We start from the raw sequence: 18,562 nt of genomic DNA, 5'->3' as shown, positions 1-18,562 counted from the left end.
AGATAAAAAAAGAAAAGCACCCAATTCTACTTTCGTGCGTCAAAGCTCCATTTACAAGATGCTCAAATTAAAAATGACTGAATTTACTAAAAGTATTATCCCTGTCAGCCAGCACGGAGAATGAAGTCATTGGGAACAATATAAGCATTGAAAGAGACACAGCTTGACAAGAAGCATGACCCACTGTCTCATAGCTAACTGCTAAATGCTGAGGTAAGTTATACGCCAGCTGGGTCAACTATTTCAAAAAATCAAATGTGACCAACCTAAACAGTCATGTGCGTTGTATTTGCCTCATCTCTGAGCTGAATTTTCCATTTTTAGAGCCAAGTGCATTTTATATTTTAAAAATAAAAAATATAACATTATCACAAAATGGCCATTCATCTGTATTCTGATGATGTAGGACAACTTCAAATCCAATGATTTCTTACGACATCATATATATCTGATTTTAGGATTTGAACCACACTCCATGTCCCACTAGAAAGTCCAACTGTAGGGATGCCTGGATGGCTCAGTCAGTTTAAGTGTCTGACTTCAGCTCAGGTCATGATCTCACTGTTGGGGAGCTTGAGTCCTGCTTCTGGAGAGCTCGTGCCCCGCTTTCGGTGAGCCCTGCTTTAAGGAAGCCCCACTTCTCTCTTTCTTTCTGCCCCTCATGGAATTCGCCCTCTCTCTCTCTCTCTCTCTCTCTCTGCCCCTCACTCACTTGCACCCTCTTTTCCTCTTGAAAGAAAGAGAGAAAGAAAGAAAGAAAGAAAGAAAGAAAGAAAGAAAGAAAAAGAAAGAGAATCCAACTGTAAGTCAGAGGAGAACTTATCAATCTACGAATGTAAGCAGAAACTGGAAGAATATTTCATAGTCAAATCACTAAAATTCTATTTATATTAGAAAGGAGCAGTACAGATTAATGGGGAAAGAGTAAGTTTGGAGTCAAATGGCACTGCATTTGAATCCTGGATACACCTTCTCATCACTAGCTTTATGATTATGATTAAGACACTGAACATTGAACTTCAGGGTCTCCATCTGTAAACTGTAAGTAACTTACATGGTAGAGATAGAGCTATGTGTTTAAAGAAAAACAAATTATGAATTATTAACCTTGGTAACGCCTGGCACAGGGTAGGTACTCCACACGGTGGCAGCTATAAAGACCTGAAGTAAAAAAGAGAATTCTAATTACTCTGGTAAAACAGTAAATTATCATTCTCATAAGTGGATATTGACATTTTTCTACCCCTATGCCGTGATTTGATCCATGTATAAAACATGGTTATGAAATAAAGTACAAAAGATACATACACATATATGTATGCATACCACACCACATTCCTACAGTGTAATTATATGTATGTACTTAGCGAGGCAAAACTGTATGTTGGCCTTCCCCCCGCACTGTTCCTTTCCAGAATTTTTAATTGATGAATAGAAATATGGCATCTTCTACTTGTATGCTTCTTTGTATTCTCAGGACACTTCTGCTCCTGACTTAGCACACTGTGTATGTCTGATGGGATTACTGATTCAGTTGGTTGGTTAAGTGATTCAGTGATACAAAAACAATAGATAAAGGCAGATCCTTGGGATGGTACTGTCTAACAACCAAGTGGATTATAAATCATATCTCTAATTAAAAAAAATAAAGTTCATACAGAGTTCGAAGTTTTAATCAACATTCAGAGTAAAAGCTATCAGGATCTGGGGGATTTTCTCATTGTATCTTCATTGTCAAGAAGAAAAACAGAATCCTGAGTATGCGTACTATACAGAGAGAATTTTCTAAGGTGAAAAAAGAAATAATGTTTAACATGCAGTCGAAAAAACTATTAGGGAATGGAATGATGTTTATCACCGTGGGCTTGTGGTTGACTGAGACAAAAACTGAAATAGGTGAAGTTTGACATTAGTGTTCTCTTCCAGCATGTTTTGTTAACTACCTCTTTTTCCATTGTTGTTTTGCCCTCCTATAGACCAGAATCTCTGTCCTGGCCTGAAATTCCTCCAAATAGAAGATAGCTTTTAAATATAATTTCTTTTCCAAATGTATTTGCTTTCAGTGCAGATATACAAGGAAAGAAATGGCTTAACTCAAATACTCTAAAATCAAGTCCTTCAACCTGAGTCTTCTAGAAAGCAAAGTCTGAGATACAAATGAAGGGATTATGACTTTATTTGGGAGGTACATGCTTTGGGGTCATGACAATGAAAAAAAAAAGGAAATGAAGCAAAGAAGAAGGCAAAGCAATGAATGCAATGTGTGTACTCATCACCCTGATGCAGCTCCAAGTTGCACCACAAAAAGACACTGAAATTTGCTCAGACAACATGTTCACTCATACATAAGCTATACAAAGCATTTTTCAAGAATGCATCTTGAAGTAGATCATGGAAAAAAGAATGAAGGAGAAATTTATCTGCCTCAATCACTTTCATCACCCATTTCCTGGACAAAATTCCCTATAATGAGTGCTAACTCCTTCCATCTCTGGCCCTTGCTGAATGAGAGGCCAGAACTGATGTCCTGGGACATGGTGTTATCCAAGTCCAAAAACAGGGCAACCTAGGTGTGCCTGGGTAGCTCAGATAGGTAAGCATCTGACTTTTTTTTTCAGCTCAAGTCACGATCTCATGGTACATGAGTTTGAGTCCCGCATCGGGTTCTACACTGACAATGTGGAGCCTGCTTGGGGTTCTCTATTTCCCTCTCTCTCTGCCTCTCTCTCTCTCTGTCTCAAAAATAAGTAAATAAACATTAAAAAAAACACAAACGCTTACTTTAAAAGAAAAAAGAACGGCAGTCTGCTATGGGTAGGGAGTTGAGCAGAGACAAGGGAAATAGTCGAAGACTCTTAAGAGGGATGTAACATCTGCGTCCCAGGACAGTGAGGATTTGGGGCATCAGGACATCTCATGGAAAGACATGTTCTAAGATAAGGATGTATTTTTCCAAGATCTCTCAAATCACCTGGAAAACTGCATATGCTACAAAACTCAAGGACAGGCTTCTGGATTTTCAGAGCTAGGAAGAGAAGCAGTGATAGGACAGAAAAAAATAAGGGGGTCCTCACAAATACTTTATGTTCATTCAAAATTAAGAAACTAAAATATAAACTCTATCCTTCTCCAATGTAAAATTTTACCCCAAATGGCAGAAACAGTATCTTGTTATTTAAGAAAGGCTAAGGAATGATGGATAACACTTTTTTGATAAGAGTACTCCACAATCTCATATTTTAAAGCCCAAAGAGGGAAATAATTTAACAACCTGTCACACATAAACTAACTAATATATCTGAAAACTGTCAACACTACAATAATGCCTTTGCCAGTAAATCAACCTCTTTTTTTCTCACCATGACCATTATTAAATCTGTGACAATGACTAAATTGAATGGGAGCCCCATAATAACCTAGAGCTAGTTTCTTAGAAATCATCAGTTGTCAAAACTTGACTTTTTGATTCCCATTCCTTTATGATAAGACCATTCCAGACAGTCAGACATTATAATATTTTAAATGAAAAGCTCTTGGCTCACTGAATTTCCATAGTAGTCCATAGAGAGGAGGCGAAAGGAACCAACCAAAAGAACAATTTGTTATCAGGGAGGATTATCCGATTGCAAAATGAGGAGAAAATGTGGAGTTGGCCTCTGGATTTAGTGATAACACAGTCTCTGACCCATGACGAAACAGTCATCAAACTTTAATAATGGTAAGGAAAAGAACATAGAATTTTAGAGTAGATGCTTACCCAACCTGAAAAAGCCCCAGAATTTAGGGTCTTAAAAATGCGTTAGGGAAAGCCAATCCAACTTAACATTAATAAATTATTTTCTTTACCAATAAAACTATTTGCAGAGACTAAAAGTATAAAGAAAGAAAGAAACATTAGACCATATAGTTTAAGTGTCAGGCATATAGAAAACAGATTCTATTGGAACCCCAAAAAGAGGCAATGTGTTAAGCTGGAGAAATCATAGGGAAAAGTTTCAGAGATTGGGAACTAAACTGAATCAAAGGCAATGACATAGAAATGAGTGTAGTGTGTTTGGGAGATAATGAGTAAAGTTGTCCAGCTGGAGGGAAGAATTCCACCAAGGGTATTAAGAACAAGGGCCTTCTTGATGTGCATGGTGTGACTGTGCAATAATTCAATTGATTTCCTTGTGTGACCTAGGAAAATAAGATGCATTAAGACATGGTCACACCACATATTTCCAGACGAAGCTTTGTAGTGTCTGTTCACCACATCCTGAAAGACAGATTCCCAACAGAAGGATCTGACCAGTCTAGAAAACCACTTAAGAAGTATTTAATAGTGGTGAGTGCTGATGGATAGACACCAGTAAGAAAAAGGGACGGGTTTCCTTTGTTGGGCTTCTGCAAAGGCAAATGGGAAGCATAGCTTATTCTTGGGTGTAGTTTCTTCTCGCATCTAAATCATACATTCAATCACTGTTTGTACCCTCCATTACAATTGTCAGGTATCTAAAAGTGATTACAGGATTTTCACATAGATGTTTCCTAACAAAGGATGGCAATGTTAGACATGTGTCTCCTGAAAGAATCACAATTGAAACTTTTGTCAATATAATTTATCAGTTAAAGTTATGCCAGAGGTTTTGGGTTTTCTTTCTTTTCTTTTCTTTTTTTTTTTTTTTTTGCATTCATAATCAGATCCCCACTGATAAATCACTGTGCTAATAAATGGTAAAATAGAAGATCAAAATAGCTTGGGCATGGGATCGGTTCTAAATCCCAAAATATCCTCTTATTACATCATGTGACGAGTACATGATACCCACATGACATCACTGATGATGTTAACCTTGATATCTCCATTCATGAGAAGACAGGTCGCTGAATACAGTTTACGAAGGAAAAACTCAAGCTACTTTTCAAAATTCAACACCATTGGTTCACAAGGCTCCGAGTGTCCCGCCTCTTCTCTTCTCAGAGAGGTCCTCTGGCAGTGTCTTGATTTAAAACCCTATCTTCCAAACTCCAAAGCATTCCCAAAGTGCAGTAACATGATGTATGTTCACAGAGACACAGGAACCCTTGCTGGTCATTTGACACACTTCCTACCTAACTCGGGAATCATTTTTACACAACTTCCATAAGTGTAAGCAGACCATAAACATGTCCAGGCATGGGAAGCCACCACATCCCAAGCAGCTGATTCCAGTTTTTTCAAAGCTCCACAAGAGAGAAAATTAAGGTGAGAGATGTCTTCCTGGAATTTTAGTTCATTAATCCAAGTTGTGCCCTCTGAACTGCACAGAGGAAACCTTTGTTGAGACAACTTTTCAGTGGGGTGAAATCGGCTCTCATAAGCCAAACTTTTGTCTTTTCTACCCACCGTTTCAACTTCTATCTTCTCAGTCATGTGTGTGTGTGTGTGGGGGGGGGGGTGTCTTCAGTTACCACCAGTGTCTTGTCTCGGACTTTGTAAGAGCACCAGTGATTTCCTCATAGCTCACCCGCCGGTGGCATCTTCTTGATCCTCAGCCTCCTCCACCTCCACAGTATTTGATATGGTTGACCTTCCCAAATCTTCCATCTAAAAGCCACCCCCATTCTTGGCTTCCTGACTTGTCCTTCCTTTTTCACTCAACTCTGCCAACCCTTTTCCTGTCTCCCACACCACAAAAATTGGTGCCACCAGCACTCTACTCTCAGTCTTTTTTTTTCCCAAATGTTTTTATTGTGGTAAAGCACACATAACATAAAATTCTTTATCTTAGCCATCTTTAAGTGTTCAGCCCAGTGCTACTACACATATTCATACCATTGTACAACCATAACCGCCATCCCTCTCTAGAACTTTTTTCATCTTGCAAAACTGAAATGCTTTACCTAGTAAATAATGACTCCCCATTCTCGCCTCTTCCAGCCCCTGGCAACCACCATTCTACTTTCTATCGCTATGATTTTGCCTTGGTATTCTTTTTCACAATGCCAGACAATATCACAAAATACCCATGGACTCAGTATTTAAATAAATATTGGCTGAGAATTTATCATGTGCTAGGCACTGTGGTAGATCCTGAAATTATAATCAGCTAAATAATTACTTTATGCTTTTAGCCGTATTTTCTGACCAGGTGACTGTCCAAACTAGGTAGGCATTAGAATTTCCTATAAAGCCTCTTTTTTTTTTTTTTGTACTAAACTTTTTATTTCATAATAATGTTGGGTTTATAGACTAGTTGCAAATACAGAGCATTCCTGTACCCCTGTACTCCCCTCACCCACTTTTCTTTCTTCTAATGTCATCATTCGAGGTGGTATATTTATCAAAATGAAGAACCAACATTGGTATATTACTGTTAACTAAACTCAAGACTTCGTTCTAATGCCACCAATTTTCCATTAATGTGCTTTCTCTCTGTCAAGCTTCCTAGTCTCCTGTGGTCTGTGACAGGTTCTCATTCTTTCTGTGCTTTGTTTTGCTAGTTTTATGATTTCATTGACAAAGTTGATGTGTACTGGTCAGGTATTTTGTAGAATTCCCTTCAATGTTGGGTTTGACTGGTATTTTTGTAATGATTGGACTGGGATTATGGATTTTAGGAACAACACTAAAGAGAAGTGTTCCCCTCATCATATTATATGAAAGATACATGATATCTGTATGACATCATTAACCCTGTTATATTAATCCTGGCCACTTAGTTAAAGTAGCATTTGCCAGATTTTTACACTGTAAAGATACCATTTTCTTTCTCATGTTCATACTCTATTCTTTGGGAACAAATCACTAAAACTAGCCTACGCTCAAAAGGAGCAAGGAATTAATCCCTACTCCCTACTTGGGGGAGAATCTACACACATTATTTGCAATTATTCCATAAGAAATACTTGGGGTTTTTTTTTCTCCTGGAAAGTCTTTAAAAATTTAGTTTCATAGGGACATCTCTACCAGACTTTAATAGGTCTAGGAAGAGGACTGATAATTTGTACTTTTTACATTTCTTGGGGGAACAATCAGATTTGGGATCCACTGCTCTAACTTGAAGTCAATTTCCAAATTTCCAAATGCTCATAAGTAAGACATTTGAATGTCTCAAAAGCATTTCACATCCCCACCAAAAAAACAAAAACCAAACAAACAAAACCCCAAAAAAACAAAAAGCAGCTTTATTTCACATATGGCATCATAAATTCTTTTTCTCTCTCAGGTTAGCAGTCTTGAAGACAACTTTAATTCATTCCTCTTTCCCCTTTCTTACCTACACATGACTTGTCATTATGTCTCATAAATTCTTACTTAAAAGTATTTATTGAATTTATTCTTTTCTCTCCGATGCCTGGCCCAGACTTTCTAGGCTACTTCCTAGCCTAGAACAGTAGCTTCTGCTTTGCCTCTTATTAACCTCTCCTCATCTGATCCATTCTGCAAATGAAAAGCAATCTTAAAACCACTGCATTCCCTGTATTAATCCCCTATTGAAAATACTACAATAGCTATCCATTATCCATTATTATTACACTCCCAAGAAGGAGGCCTTCTGACATGAGTTAGGCACTAAATGACATCTTTAATGTTAGAGAATGAAGCTGTCATAGAAAACGGGGGTGGCGGAGCCAGTGAGAAGAATAAATAAACTCAAGACTTTGTTCTAACTCCACCAATTTTCCATTAATGTGCTTTCACTCTGTCAAGAGCTAGGCACATTAAGCTCATTCACTTCTGTTTTTCTCTAAACGTTCTATGGTCAGGAGTTAACGCTCTTGAATCGGTCCTCTTGGATTAGCCTCTTTCACCAAATGCATTCGCTACTCTAAGATGGGCCTGGGGCTAGCTACCTCATGATTATAAGCCACCCTCAGCCATGGAAAGCCTAGCAGTACATGGTTAGGAATGAGAAACAAACCACTCAGGTCAGCCTCTAATCTGGACTTAAACAGGGACGACGAGGTCAGCTGTTCACCAAGCTACAGGGCATGCTACTGCATGGCATTTGGCATCCAATGGCATCTGGATGTTTCCATAGTATTCAAACAAGTTCCCCAGGTAGGAGACCATGTAACATTTTAAAGTAAAAGTCTTAACATATAACTAGATGCATGTATTTATCTAAATTACAAAATCTTCTGGCTCTAATTCTTAGAAAATCCTGCAAAAATGGCACTGCATCAAGAATTCAGGATCCTAACTAATATTCTCATCCTGGAAACCAGGTCCTTATCCAGTCAACATTTCCCTCAATACCAAACAAAATTACCTCTTTGTTCTAGACATTTGGGTCTGCTCACTCTCTGCTGCACCCACAAAGAAAAGGTAATTATTAATTTGTCCACTTGCTAATTTTTCTCCCATTGTTTCCTCCACCATCATCATGGAAAAACTAACGCAGGTCCCTATTTCCTTCATGATTTTTTTTCCCCAATCCCTCCAGCCCCTAACAGATTCTCCTTCTCTGAGGGCATATTTAGGTTTTACTATGTAATTTGAACATTATTAGGTATTCATTTCTGACGAACATTTTTCCCATTATAATGCAAACTCTTTGTGGAGAGACAATGAGATACTTAGACCATTCTCCTTAATGATAAACACAGTATTAGACACATTTTATAATGCTATTAGACACACGCTAGCAAAAAATTTTAGATTATGTCTTCTTTATTATTACATGGTTTAGAAATAAAGAGTACTTTCCAACAGCCCCCCCCCCCCAACACTATGCCATGGGCAAGAGACCCTTGCGTTTGGATAAGTTCATGTTTTGCTGGTGGTGACAGTCAATACCAAAATTTCATGAGCAAATCTCATTCTATCAGGTCAGCTTACTCAGTAAAACCAGGCAGAGCTTCCATCCAAGTGAAGAATTACCTAAAATAAGTCATTGTTCTCAAATTCAGAGACAGTGAAGATGAAATATAAAGAGTTATTGGAAGACATAAAGGGTTCTTTGTTTTGGGATATAGAAGCTAGTGTGTGTGTGTGTGTGTGTGTGTGTGTGTACACAAAGTTTACATCACGATCTTTGTGATTCACTATGAGAAGCTACTGGTCTAGGAGGACTCCTTGATGGGCACTCAGATTCATTTACTGAACAAATGTTTATTGAGCACTTACTATGTACAGTCATTGTTCTAGGCTCTAGGAATACAGATGTGAACAAATCACACAAAAATCTCTGCCATGATGGAACTTACATTCCAATGGAACTGTTTAAAGCACTATTGAAAGCATGGTTTTGATGGAGCAGATTCCTGTTTTTTTCCCCTTTGCTTCCAGTGGTGAATATTACAGCAATTTCCTCTGATCAAAGCACAAACACTAATACTTCAATTGGCTTACAAAACACAATGATTCCATTTTTCCTCTTCAGTCAATACCTATGAAATAACTTATCTACATTTTCACAAAGTTGGGAGAATATTAGTAACATACCGAACATTTAGTAGCCAATTGTTCTGCTAAAATCTTTTCTTGAATTATCTCATTTTATCCTCAAAACAATCCTGTATCCCTAGATGGCAGACATCATTATCACTATCATTCTATAGATGAGATGACGCAGCACAAGGAGATTAAATAACTTCCTCAATGTTACAAGACAATATTGTAGAACAACAATATTTATGCATGGCTGTTTACCCTTTATAACCTGAAAAAAATTATTTTGTCACAAGAGCACTCCCTAAAATAATTTCTAGTTATTTCTCCATTTTTCTGATTTTCTAGAAACAAATTTTGACACTGTGCTATCATCCATTTTGCCAAGAGGAGTTCTATTTCTTTTTAATTAAGGCAATTAGTTGTATAATTCAAATAAGTGACATAACCCCATTTTGATGAGAGTACCTAAAATATTAAAAAGATCTCCTAAATATTTCATGTTTCGTTGCTGGTGCAGGATGACTTTTGGGTCTAGTTCAACCTTAAGATGTTGGGATTCAGTGTCAATGCCAGGCAAGCGCTGTGAAGCTTTTCATGGCATAAAACTAGGATCAAATTTGGCAGATGAAGAAGAATCTATAGAGACCTTTTTAGAAAGCAGACATGCATTTTGCTTTTGCAGGATTATTTTTTTACATTTGTTCCTTTCTTTTTTTTTTTTTTTAATTTTTTTTTTTAACGTTTATTTATTTTTGAGACAGAGAGAGACAGAGCATGAACAGGGGAGGGGCAGAGAGAGAGAGAGATACAGAATCTGAAACAGGCTCCAGGCTCCGAGCTGTCAGCATAGAGCCCGACGCGGGGCTCGAACTCACGGATCGCGAGATCGTGACCTGAGCCGAAGTCGGCCACTTAACCGACTGAGCCACCCATGCGCCCCTACATTTGTTCCTTTCTAACAAAGCAGTCAAATAGAACTCTTGAGAATTTTTGTCTAGTTCCTATTTCATAACTAGTGGGAGAAGGAATTTTCTCAGTAAAGATAAGAGACGGTTTCCCTATCAACTGGTAGACCTGGATTACATGAAAGAAGCACCCCAAATCAAAATACCCACAATTTTAAAAATACACAGATTATAACTAATCATTTCATCTGTAATTTCCTATTATCTATTATAATAGCCCATGTTCATCCAGAATTTACTGTGTTCTGGGCACATTTTAAGTGTTTTATGCACTAGCTAATTGAACCATACAATAGCCTTGGTTCTGTCACTATTGGCCTTTATTGATGAAGAAACTGAGGCCCGGGGTTTAAAAGATCTTCCCAAGATTAAGGAGTTGGTAAATCACCGCACCAGGGGGTCATGTCCAGACATCGCCCATCCCAGAGTCTACACTCTTGACCACAACACCATACTGCCTCAGGATATGTTCTTTTTAGCCATTCTTAGCCATAGGCCTGCGATTCAATTAGGAACATTATTCCCACCAACTGTTCACCATCAGCTAGGATGGCCTGGGCCTAAAATATAAGCAGGCAGGTTTCCTGGCTGGGATAAAGAGCCAGGAATCCACGAAGCTGAGGTGTATCCAGAGCTGGGGATGCCACGAATACATGGGCAGGCGGCAAGGGAAAGCAAAGATGGTAGAAAACGGCTAGGATGAAGTTCAATGCTTCCTCTGCAATGCAATGAGATATCATTGTCCCATCTCCCCTCTGTTTACCTCCTTCAGCAACAAGTATTTACCGACTACGATCCAGGCACCATTACTTGATCTTCCATAGGTCATGCTCATAGAGCCAGAATCTTAGACCAGTTACTTAATGCCTTTGTGCTTCATATCCTCCTGTATAAATGGGAATGGGAACGATGTGTAGCTTGTGTGTTAGATGGGTAGCGTCATACGGATACAATGGGTCATTAGGTTCTAGACTAGTGCCGGGCGTGCATACCACATAACTGCCCTCTGGTTGTTTTTGGTGTAAAGATCAAATGAGACGAGGACACGAAAATGCTTCTTCAATTGTAAACGTCCCCAAAATGTAAAGGGTTATGTGGAGATTCCATCGCCAAAGGTCAAGCAGGTATCGGCTTGTATCATCAGCAACGTGTTGGGTCGGGCACTCTAGGAGACGGGACCAGTCAAGTGTTGGAAACACAGAATGGCATTTCAGTGGGAAGGTGGTCATGAAAAAGTCAAAGGTGAATCCTCCTAAAGGGGCCTCATTCAGCTCTGATGACAGTTTCTTGGCCTTTCCGCTAGGCTTCCAGGAGTAGGAGGCATAGGTAGGCTGTCCTCTCCCGCTCTGGAAAGGCCTGGACTATGTGACTCACCTCAAGACAGGGGAACGTGGGCCTGTCATTCCCGACAAATGATGGCTGTGAGATATTTACATACAATGTTAGATCATGTAAGGATTCCTCCACACTAACAATTCAGACTGCAGTCGGCCTGCACAGCAAATCTATCTCAACTTCCATAGGCTCCACCAAACGTTTTTATTCCATTTAATACCAAGCAGAAGCCATGAATATAGCAACTCGGTTACGCCCAGTCGATGCAACATATGTATGTTAGGAAAAGTCATAATCAGACAAGAGCGCAAATTACCTCACACCTCACAGAATTCAAAGGGCATTTTTAAGTGACCCATTGGACAACACCCTAAATCCAATGCCCTTCCTGCTTCCCCCTTTAAACGCTTTATCTATCTATCTATCTATCATCTATCTATCTATTTGAGAGCAAGAGAGAGAAGGGGATAGCAACAAAGGCAGAAAGAGGCAGAGAATCTTAAGCAACCTCCATGCTCAGCACGGAGCCGGACACAGAGCTCAATCCCGCAACCCTAGGGTCATGACTCGAGCAGAAATAGTCTGATGCTTAACCAACTGAGCCCCCGAGCCACCCCTAAACATTATTTTAATGTTTTTTTTTCAATTTTTTTTTAACATTTATTTATTTTTGAGAGACACAGAGAGACAGAGCAGGAGCAGGAGAGGGACAGAGAAAGAGAGAGAGGGAGACACAGAATCTGAAGTGGGCTCCAGGCTCTGAGCCATCAGCACAGAGCCCAATGTGGGGCTTGAACTCACAAACCATGAGATCATGACCTGAGCCAAAGTCGGACGCTTAACCAACTGAGCCACCCAGACTCCCCTAATGTTCATTTATTTTTGAGAGAGAGAGAGAGGCAGACAGAGGAGCCGAAGCAGGCTCTGTGCAGGCTCCATACCGTCAGCACAGAGCCTGACGTGGGGCTCGAACTCACAAACCATGAGATCATGACCTGAGCCAAAGTCAGACTCTCGACCTACTGAGCCCCCCCAGGTGCCCCTAAACACTTATTTTAAAAACTCCTATTTTGACTGATGAGATCTGCCCTCGAAACAAACATGTGAGAGACCTATAGCATTTCTGAGCCGCCCGTACAGCATGTAAGAAACAGAAGTAAACTTCCTACTGGCAGAACACAAGTCCTTTTGTGAAAGCATCTCTAGCGCTGCTGGAAGCAAGTCCCAAGTAAAAAGAGACGAAGAGACAAGTCTTTCTGCATCTCTGGATTGTGCACGTGTTTTGCCAACAAGAAATGGAAGAGCTTTCTTTCCCGAATCTGCCGTTTTTTCAGTGACTGGGCATTGTCACCAACAGACACTTGCATTCACCCACCCAAGTAACTAATATGTTTTGAGCTCCTACTATGTGCCAGGCGCTCTTTATGCACCCTCCCTCCAGAGTAAATAAGGCTACATGAATGAAAAAATCCAGGACTTTGGAAAGGGGCAAATGTTGTATTAATAATATACTACCAACTCAGGCACATTTCACTAAAAAGCCTGAACACAAACATTTGTTATACTTTTCATCACTATTTTGGACTCAGTGCCTCTACTCTACAGGTCAGCCAAATAATATGCTACATATTCTCAAAAAATGTAAAGAATGAGCAAAAGTACTTCGTGGCTATTTGAGTGGACTTTGCTGACAATCAAAGTAGGTTATTGCCTAACTGATCTGAATTAAGAGGAAATCCCCCCTCTCTCTCCAACCATCTAAAAAACCCTCCGACTGCTTCAAATTTTAGCAATTAGAGAGTCATTTGAGCTACCAAGATTCCTTCTTTAAGATACTAATATGCCGGGGAAAGCTAGCTGTTAGTAGCATTACAAAGCATACCCATTTTAATCAGATTGCTTTCCTCTTACATATTACTTTGGAGCCCTCCTGACCCTGATACACTGGTCTATGGATTCTTTGCGGATCCAGGAGTCTGTCATAACAATTTTGGAAGCGTATCAGGACCATGGCTTAGACCCAACTGCATGCAGCCTAGATTCTGGCTTGTCTGGACCCTCCTGGGAAGACGCTAAGTCCTAATGGAGACATTTACAAGCCAAGTTGGTGGTTCTGAGAGCTGATTCAAGGTACAAGCTTGGTGCCCGTGCCTCTGACTATCCGCCTGACTGTCCTCTTCGTGACACTCATGTCTATGTCCTGGCACGAGCGGACTACAGTAAAAGAGCAAGAAAAAACAAGATGAGGTTCTCACGCTGCGTTCTCTGAGGACTTGAGGAACACGGGGGTGCTGGGACGAGTGGTGTCAGCAGAGACTCTGGGACAGACGTAGGTACTCTCTATCCTCAGGGCCTTTGACTTCAGCACAGACACTGGCAGGCCAAAGCAGCAGCAGGGGCACCTCCTGTGGGCATGACAAAGCAGGCCTGCCGTGGTGGGATCTTCCAGAATTATTTGGGAATTTCCACACAACAACTGAGAATGGGGCAATAGCAAAAATCAATTAGCAACAGCTGCTTATGTGCAAAACCTGGGATTCTGAAGAGGGAAAAAAAAAACACTCCTCCCGTTCTTCTAAACCGGAAGTACGACTTAAGAGGAAAAGCCCAAAATCTTACAGCACTCAGGGCTTCAGTTACTGCATCTGTTTAATGGGAATTTTGCTTGCTGTCACCTACCTGCTCTATAACTTGGAAGGTAGGTAAATGGCATGAATGCCCGTATTCTCAAGCAGAACTGAAACCAACTTACAAACACTAATGTGTTTGATTCTAATGAGGAGGGGAACATATTTTTAATTTTAAAACTCACTCAATTTTTAAAAGGTAACATTTTTTTTTTACCTTTTTCACTGGTTATGATTTCAGTTTTTTGTTATTTTTTTAAGTTTGTTTATTTATTTATTTATTTATTTATTTATTTAGAGGGGAGGGGATGAGAGAGAGAGGGGTAGGGAGAGTCCCAAGCAGGCTCCATGCTGAGAGTGAGGAGCCAGAGCCACACTCAGGGCTCGATCCCACAGAACCAGGAGATCATGACCTGAGCCGAAATCAAGAGTGGGACTGATTAACCGACTGAGTCACCCAAGAGCCCCTCAGTTTTAGTTTTACACAGAAATTGGATGAGAGGAAGGAATTCAAAAACAGAATTTAAAAAGGAATAGTTTGATTGCTTTGAGATAAAAAAAACAATACTTTAAGCACAGTTGTTGCCTCTTTCCCAAAGAAATTTCTTTCTCAAAGAAATATGCATCCATGATTCTCTCTGTTATTACAAAGTTTGCATGAAACAAAGATCCCTTTACAAAGTGACTGGAAGTGAAACAGTGTTGTACAAAGAATTCTCTTAAACTTCCCAGTGGAAATGTTAGTTAAAGATGAGTACAATGTCATGTTGCTAAGGACCGTAGGCTCATCTAAAGCAACCCCTTCATTTTACAAATGAAAAAAACAATGTCCAGAAAGCTGTCATTTATAGACATCTCAGAGTCACAGGATGGCCCAGCTGGAACCAGGTCTCATGTCTGCTCCAGGCCAGTTCTCAAGGCACTTTCCACGGTCACACACACACACACACACACACACATACACACAGGGTTCTCAAGGCACTTTCCACAGTCACACACACACACACACACACACACACACACACACACGTTCGTGCAGCACACAGTGCATTGCTCACATTTTGTTCAAAAAGTAAATAACATGAACATGTGATTTAAATTAGGGACGAGACTGAAAAGTTGCGTGTGCGAGAGAACTAGAATCACTTTACGGGAACGCTGACGCCAACCACTTATATCCTTCGGAATTTTGCAAGCAGTGGAGCTTAGGGGATCTGGAGCCTAGATTCAGTTCCCTAAACCGAACATTCAACAGGGCAGATGTACAACCAGGTTATCCTGAGGGTACAACAGCACCGGAGTAGAGTTTTGTTGTTGCTGTTGTTTCCATTTCTGCCTTGCGACATGTTTTGAGGAAAAAATAAAGCACGATGTGATAGTACAGGGGGAAGAATGTCTATCAACCCCTCCTACCATAACCTTTCTGCTGGCACAGTGCGCTCACCTAGGCCTTGCTTTGCTCACCCCTGGATTTTGCCTGTCAGACAATCAGGTCCTCGGGCCCACAGCTCCCCCATCTCGACCCATACCGCACCTTCTATCATTGGCCTCTCTTCCCTATTTTCAAATGTTACCCAAGCATCGAAGCACCCACTCATGTCCTTTACCACAGCTTTTTCCCCTACTCCGTCCCTCACTGGTGAGCCAGCCCTTCCCTGGTTTTATGAATTTTTCTCTTACTGTTTCCTACCGGTGGGTCTGGCATTCCCAAATTCAGCATAACATCTTGAAGGCAAGACTCATGTCTTAGGAATCTCTTGAGCCCTCTTCCCACCCCTATCTCCATATACTCTAACATCTGGCTGATGGTAACAGATTCTCAGTCAATACTCTGTTGGACAGTCCAGACAAGGTGGAGGAAGAAAACACCTGCTTCATCTGAGTGATGCCGTCCAAAGCATCAGCACCGTTTTCTGAGCCTAACTCCCTACCCCCACTGCTCTTCTTCAGACTCCACATGATGCCCCGATCACATGGGTACCGACTTCTTCCTCTGCTGGGTTTCTTAAATCAGTCAGCCCCTTCTCTCTAATCACGGCCCTAAGTCAGATGCACTTCCAACCAAGGTCGTGACACCTAGCCACCTCTCTTACTCCAAGGACCACAGCCAAATCAAAGTGTCCATATAGATTCCACCTCTTTCCCCTCCACGTGAGAAATGGACCCCTCCAGTCCTTCCCAGGCTTGAAGGCAGGAGTGATAATCACGTAGACACTTCAGTTATAGAGACGTCCCCCATCCCCACCACCCTTCTTCACCAGCAAAGCACCCAGTGCTCCTGAACCTAACAGCCCAAGTGTAATTTTTCTCAACGAAGAAAAGTTTTCCCTCCCCACTTTCTTCTGAAAATAGGAAATAATATATTCCAAGCAAAACACCTCTGCCTTTCTTAGATAGTGTCCTCGGCAGAATATGCCATTTCCCTATCAGCAGCAGGAGACTGAGGTCTCAGAACTTGTCTCCTTTTCTCCTCCAGCCCCTCCCAACTTCCCTGACAAGATCTGGGTTTCAGAATCTATGCCCGGCTCTCCAGGAGCCATCCCCCTAAGTCTCTAACTCTCGCACACGCCCAGGGCGCGCACACACCTGCCAAGCTGCTCACCACCTTGCTCGGTCCTCTGCTTCCCTCCAAAGGTCCTTCCCCGGCCGGTCTTTCCTGCTCCTTCTTTGCTGGACTGGCCTCCCACGCGCCTCACTCGAGGGAGATCAAGGCGCCCCCACTGCCCCGACGGCACTTGAGCTCACGTCTGCAGCCCCAGCAGCCGGGCCCACGGGATCCTTCCACCCTCCGGAAACCCCGACAGGTGCAGCCTTAGGTGCCAAGTGCCCAAGCCTTAACCCAGCGCTAGCCGGATGGTCCCGGTGCTCCGACAGGCCCCTGAGCTGCAGCCCCCAGTGCGCCCTGGGGTCCAAATGCACGCGCGGATCAGGGTTCGCCTTCCAGGCCACTCCACCCCAGACTTTCCTCATGGGGTTCCAGTGCCCGGCGCGCCACTTACCCAGGGCGAGGGCCAGGAGCAGTGGCAGGGAGCTGGCGCCGCCGGCCGGGGCGGCCCGGTCCATCAACCCCACGCTGCGGGGCCGGGCAGCCCCTGACCGAGTCCCCCGCCTCCTCCTGCGCCCCTTCCCGGGCCGCGGGCGCCCGAGGGCGGGCCTGGAAACTACTCTCGGGCCAGCAGGAAACGAAACTACTCCCCAGGCTGGCACCCCGGCCACAGGGCGGGCAAACACCCGGGGCGGGCGGCCGGCCGGCTCCGGGAGTGGGGCTGGGAGGAGGGAGCCTCCTATTTATCCTCGCTCTTTCTGCACACACCCCGCCAGCGAGGCGCGGGACTCGGTCGCGGTAGCCTCCACTTTGTTCCCACCCAAATTACCCCACACCCACGCTCGAGGACACATGCGGGCTGCCCTGGGACCAGCTCACCCACTCCCCCTGCTGGGTCGCACCTGGCTCTCGGTTTCCCTCCCCCCTTGGGGCGTAAGCCAGGTAGGTGGGGAGCAGAGAAGAATGCTCCCGGAGGGGTGGCCCACTTGCTGGGCCGGCAGGCAGCACTGAGGGACGCGGGCTCTAGACTTCTGGAACGCCCTGGAGCCCCACGCGCGCCCTGAATGCTAGTCTCCCTTATTTCAACCAATTGCTGGGGTCTCCGGAGGGACCAGAGCCAACATTCGCTGTGGTTAACCGCAGGCCTTTGGCAATCTGCAAGCCTTTCTCTCACATGGATCGTGTGTTGCGTGTCTGGAAGTTTGGCTCACCGAGAGCTACTTTGGAAATTTCGTTCTGTTTTCTTCTGTGCCCAGTGACTCCTTTATTCACTGTATTTTCATTCACTGTATTGGATCTATTTAAAAAACGCTTTTTGCCTGGGCTCCTCCCGCACTCGCTCCCTCATCACACCCTCTCTTTATGGAGACGTGGAATCCGATGGTTCCGCAGCAGTCATTTTCTGGAACAGAAAGGCATCCTTACCGCCACATCCAGTGTTACCTTATGTGATTAAATATATTTGCCTGCAAAATAACTAAAGGGCACAGCTGTTTCCATGCTGATCTGTATTGGTCTTGCAAGATCGCTGTGTAATCACGCCCCCTCAGTACAGAAGTCCCAGTTCTATAGTATCCAAAGTCCAATAAACATTCATTAGCCTATGAAATGCAGTTCCGATGGCCGTCCCCCGCATTGTTTAAATTAAACAAATTATAATGCACGTGTCTTCCACAAGTGACATTTCATTTCAAAACCAATTCCCATGATTTCAGTGCTCCGGGCCACT

At 42.4% G+C, this 18,562-nt stretch overlaps 1 protein-coding gene across 4 annotated transcripts in view; it reads right to left on the bottom strand.

Annotated features, from left to right (window-relative positions):
* BTC (betacellulin) overlaps nucleotides 1-17,811 on the bottom strand; it is a 233,340-nt gene extending 215,529 nt beyond the window's left edge. For 2 of the 4 annotated variants that reach the window (XR_008296274.1, XM_027058311.2), the window contains exons 1-2: nucleotides 17,288-17,811; nucleotides 1,108-1,161 (exon numbers count right to left, since the gene is read on the bottom strand). Coding sequence is in view for 3 of the 4 variants with exons in the window: in XM_027058311.2 (XP_026914112.1) it covers nucleotides 1,108-1,161; nucleotides 17,288-17,351 (118 nt within the window). In the remaining variant the exon portion in view is untranslated. The remainder of the gene's footprint in view (nucleotides 1-1,107; nucleotides 1,162-17,287) is intronic. The other 2 variants (XM_053217252.1, XM_015079909.3) reach the window with 2 other exon arrangements.
* Between the last annotated feature and the right edge of the window lie 751 nt (nucleotides 17,812-18,562).

This window comes from Acinonyx jubatus, chromosome B1 (genome assembly GCF_027475565.1).
Source record: "Acinonyx jubatus isolate Ajub_Pintada_27869175 chromosome B1, VMU_Ajub_asm_v1.0, whole genome shotgun sequence".
NCBI classification, from domain to species: Eukaryota; Metazoa; Chordata; class Mammalia; order Carnivora; family Felidae; genus Acinonyx; species Acinonyx jubatus.
The sequence above is the reverse complement of the archived record's forward strand: the minus strand, read 5'-3'. Positions and strand labels throughout refer to the sequence as shown.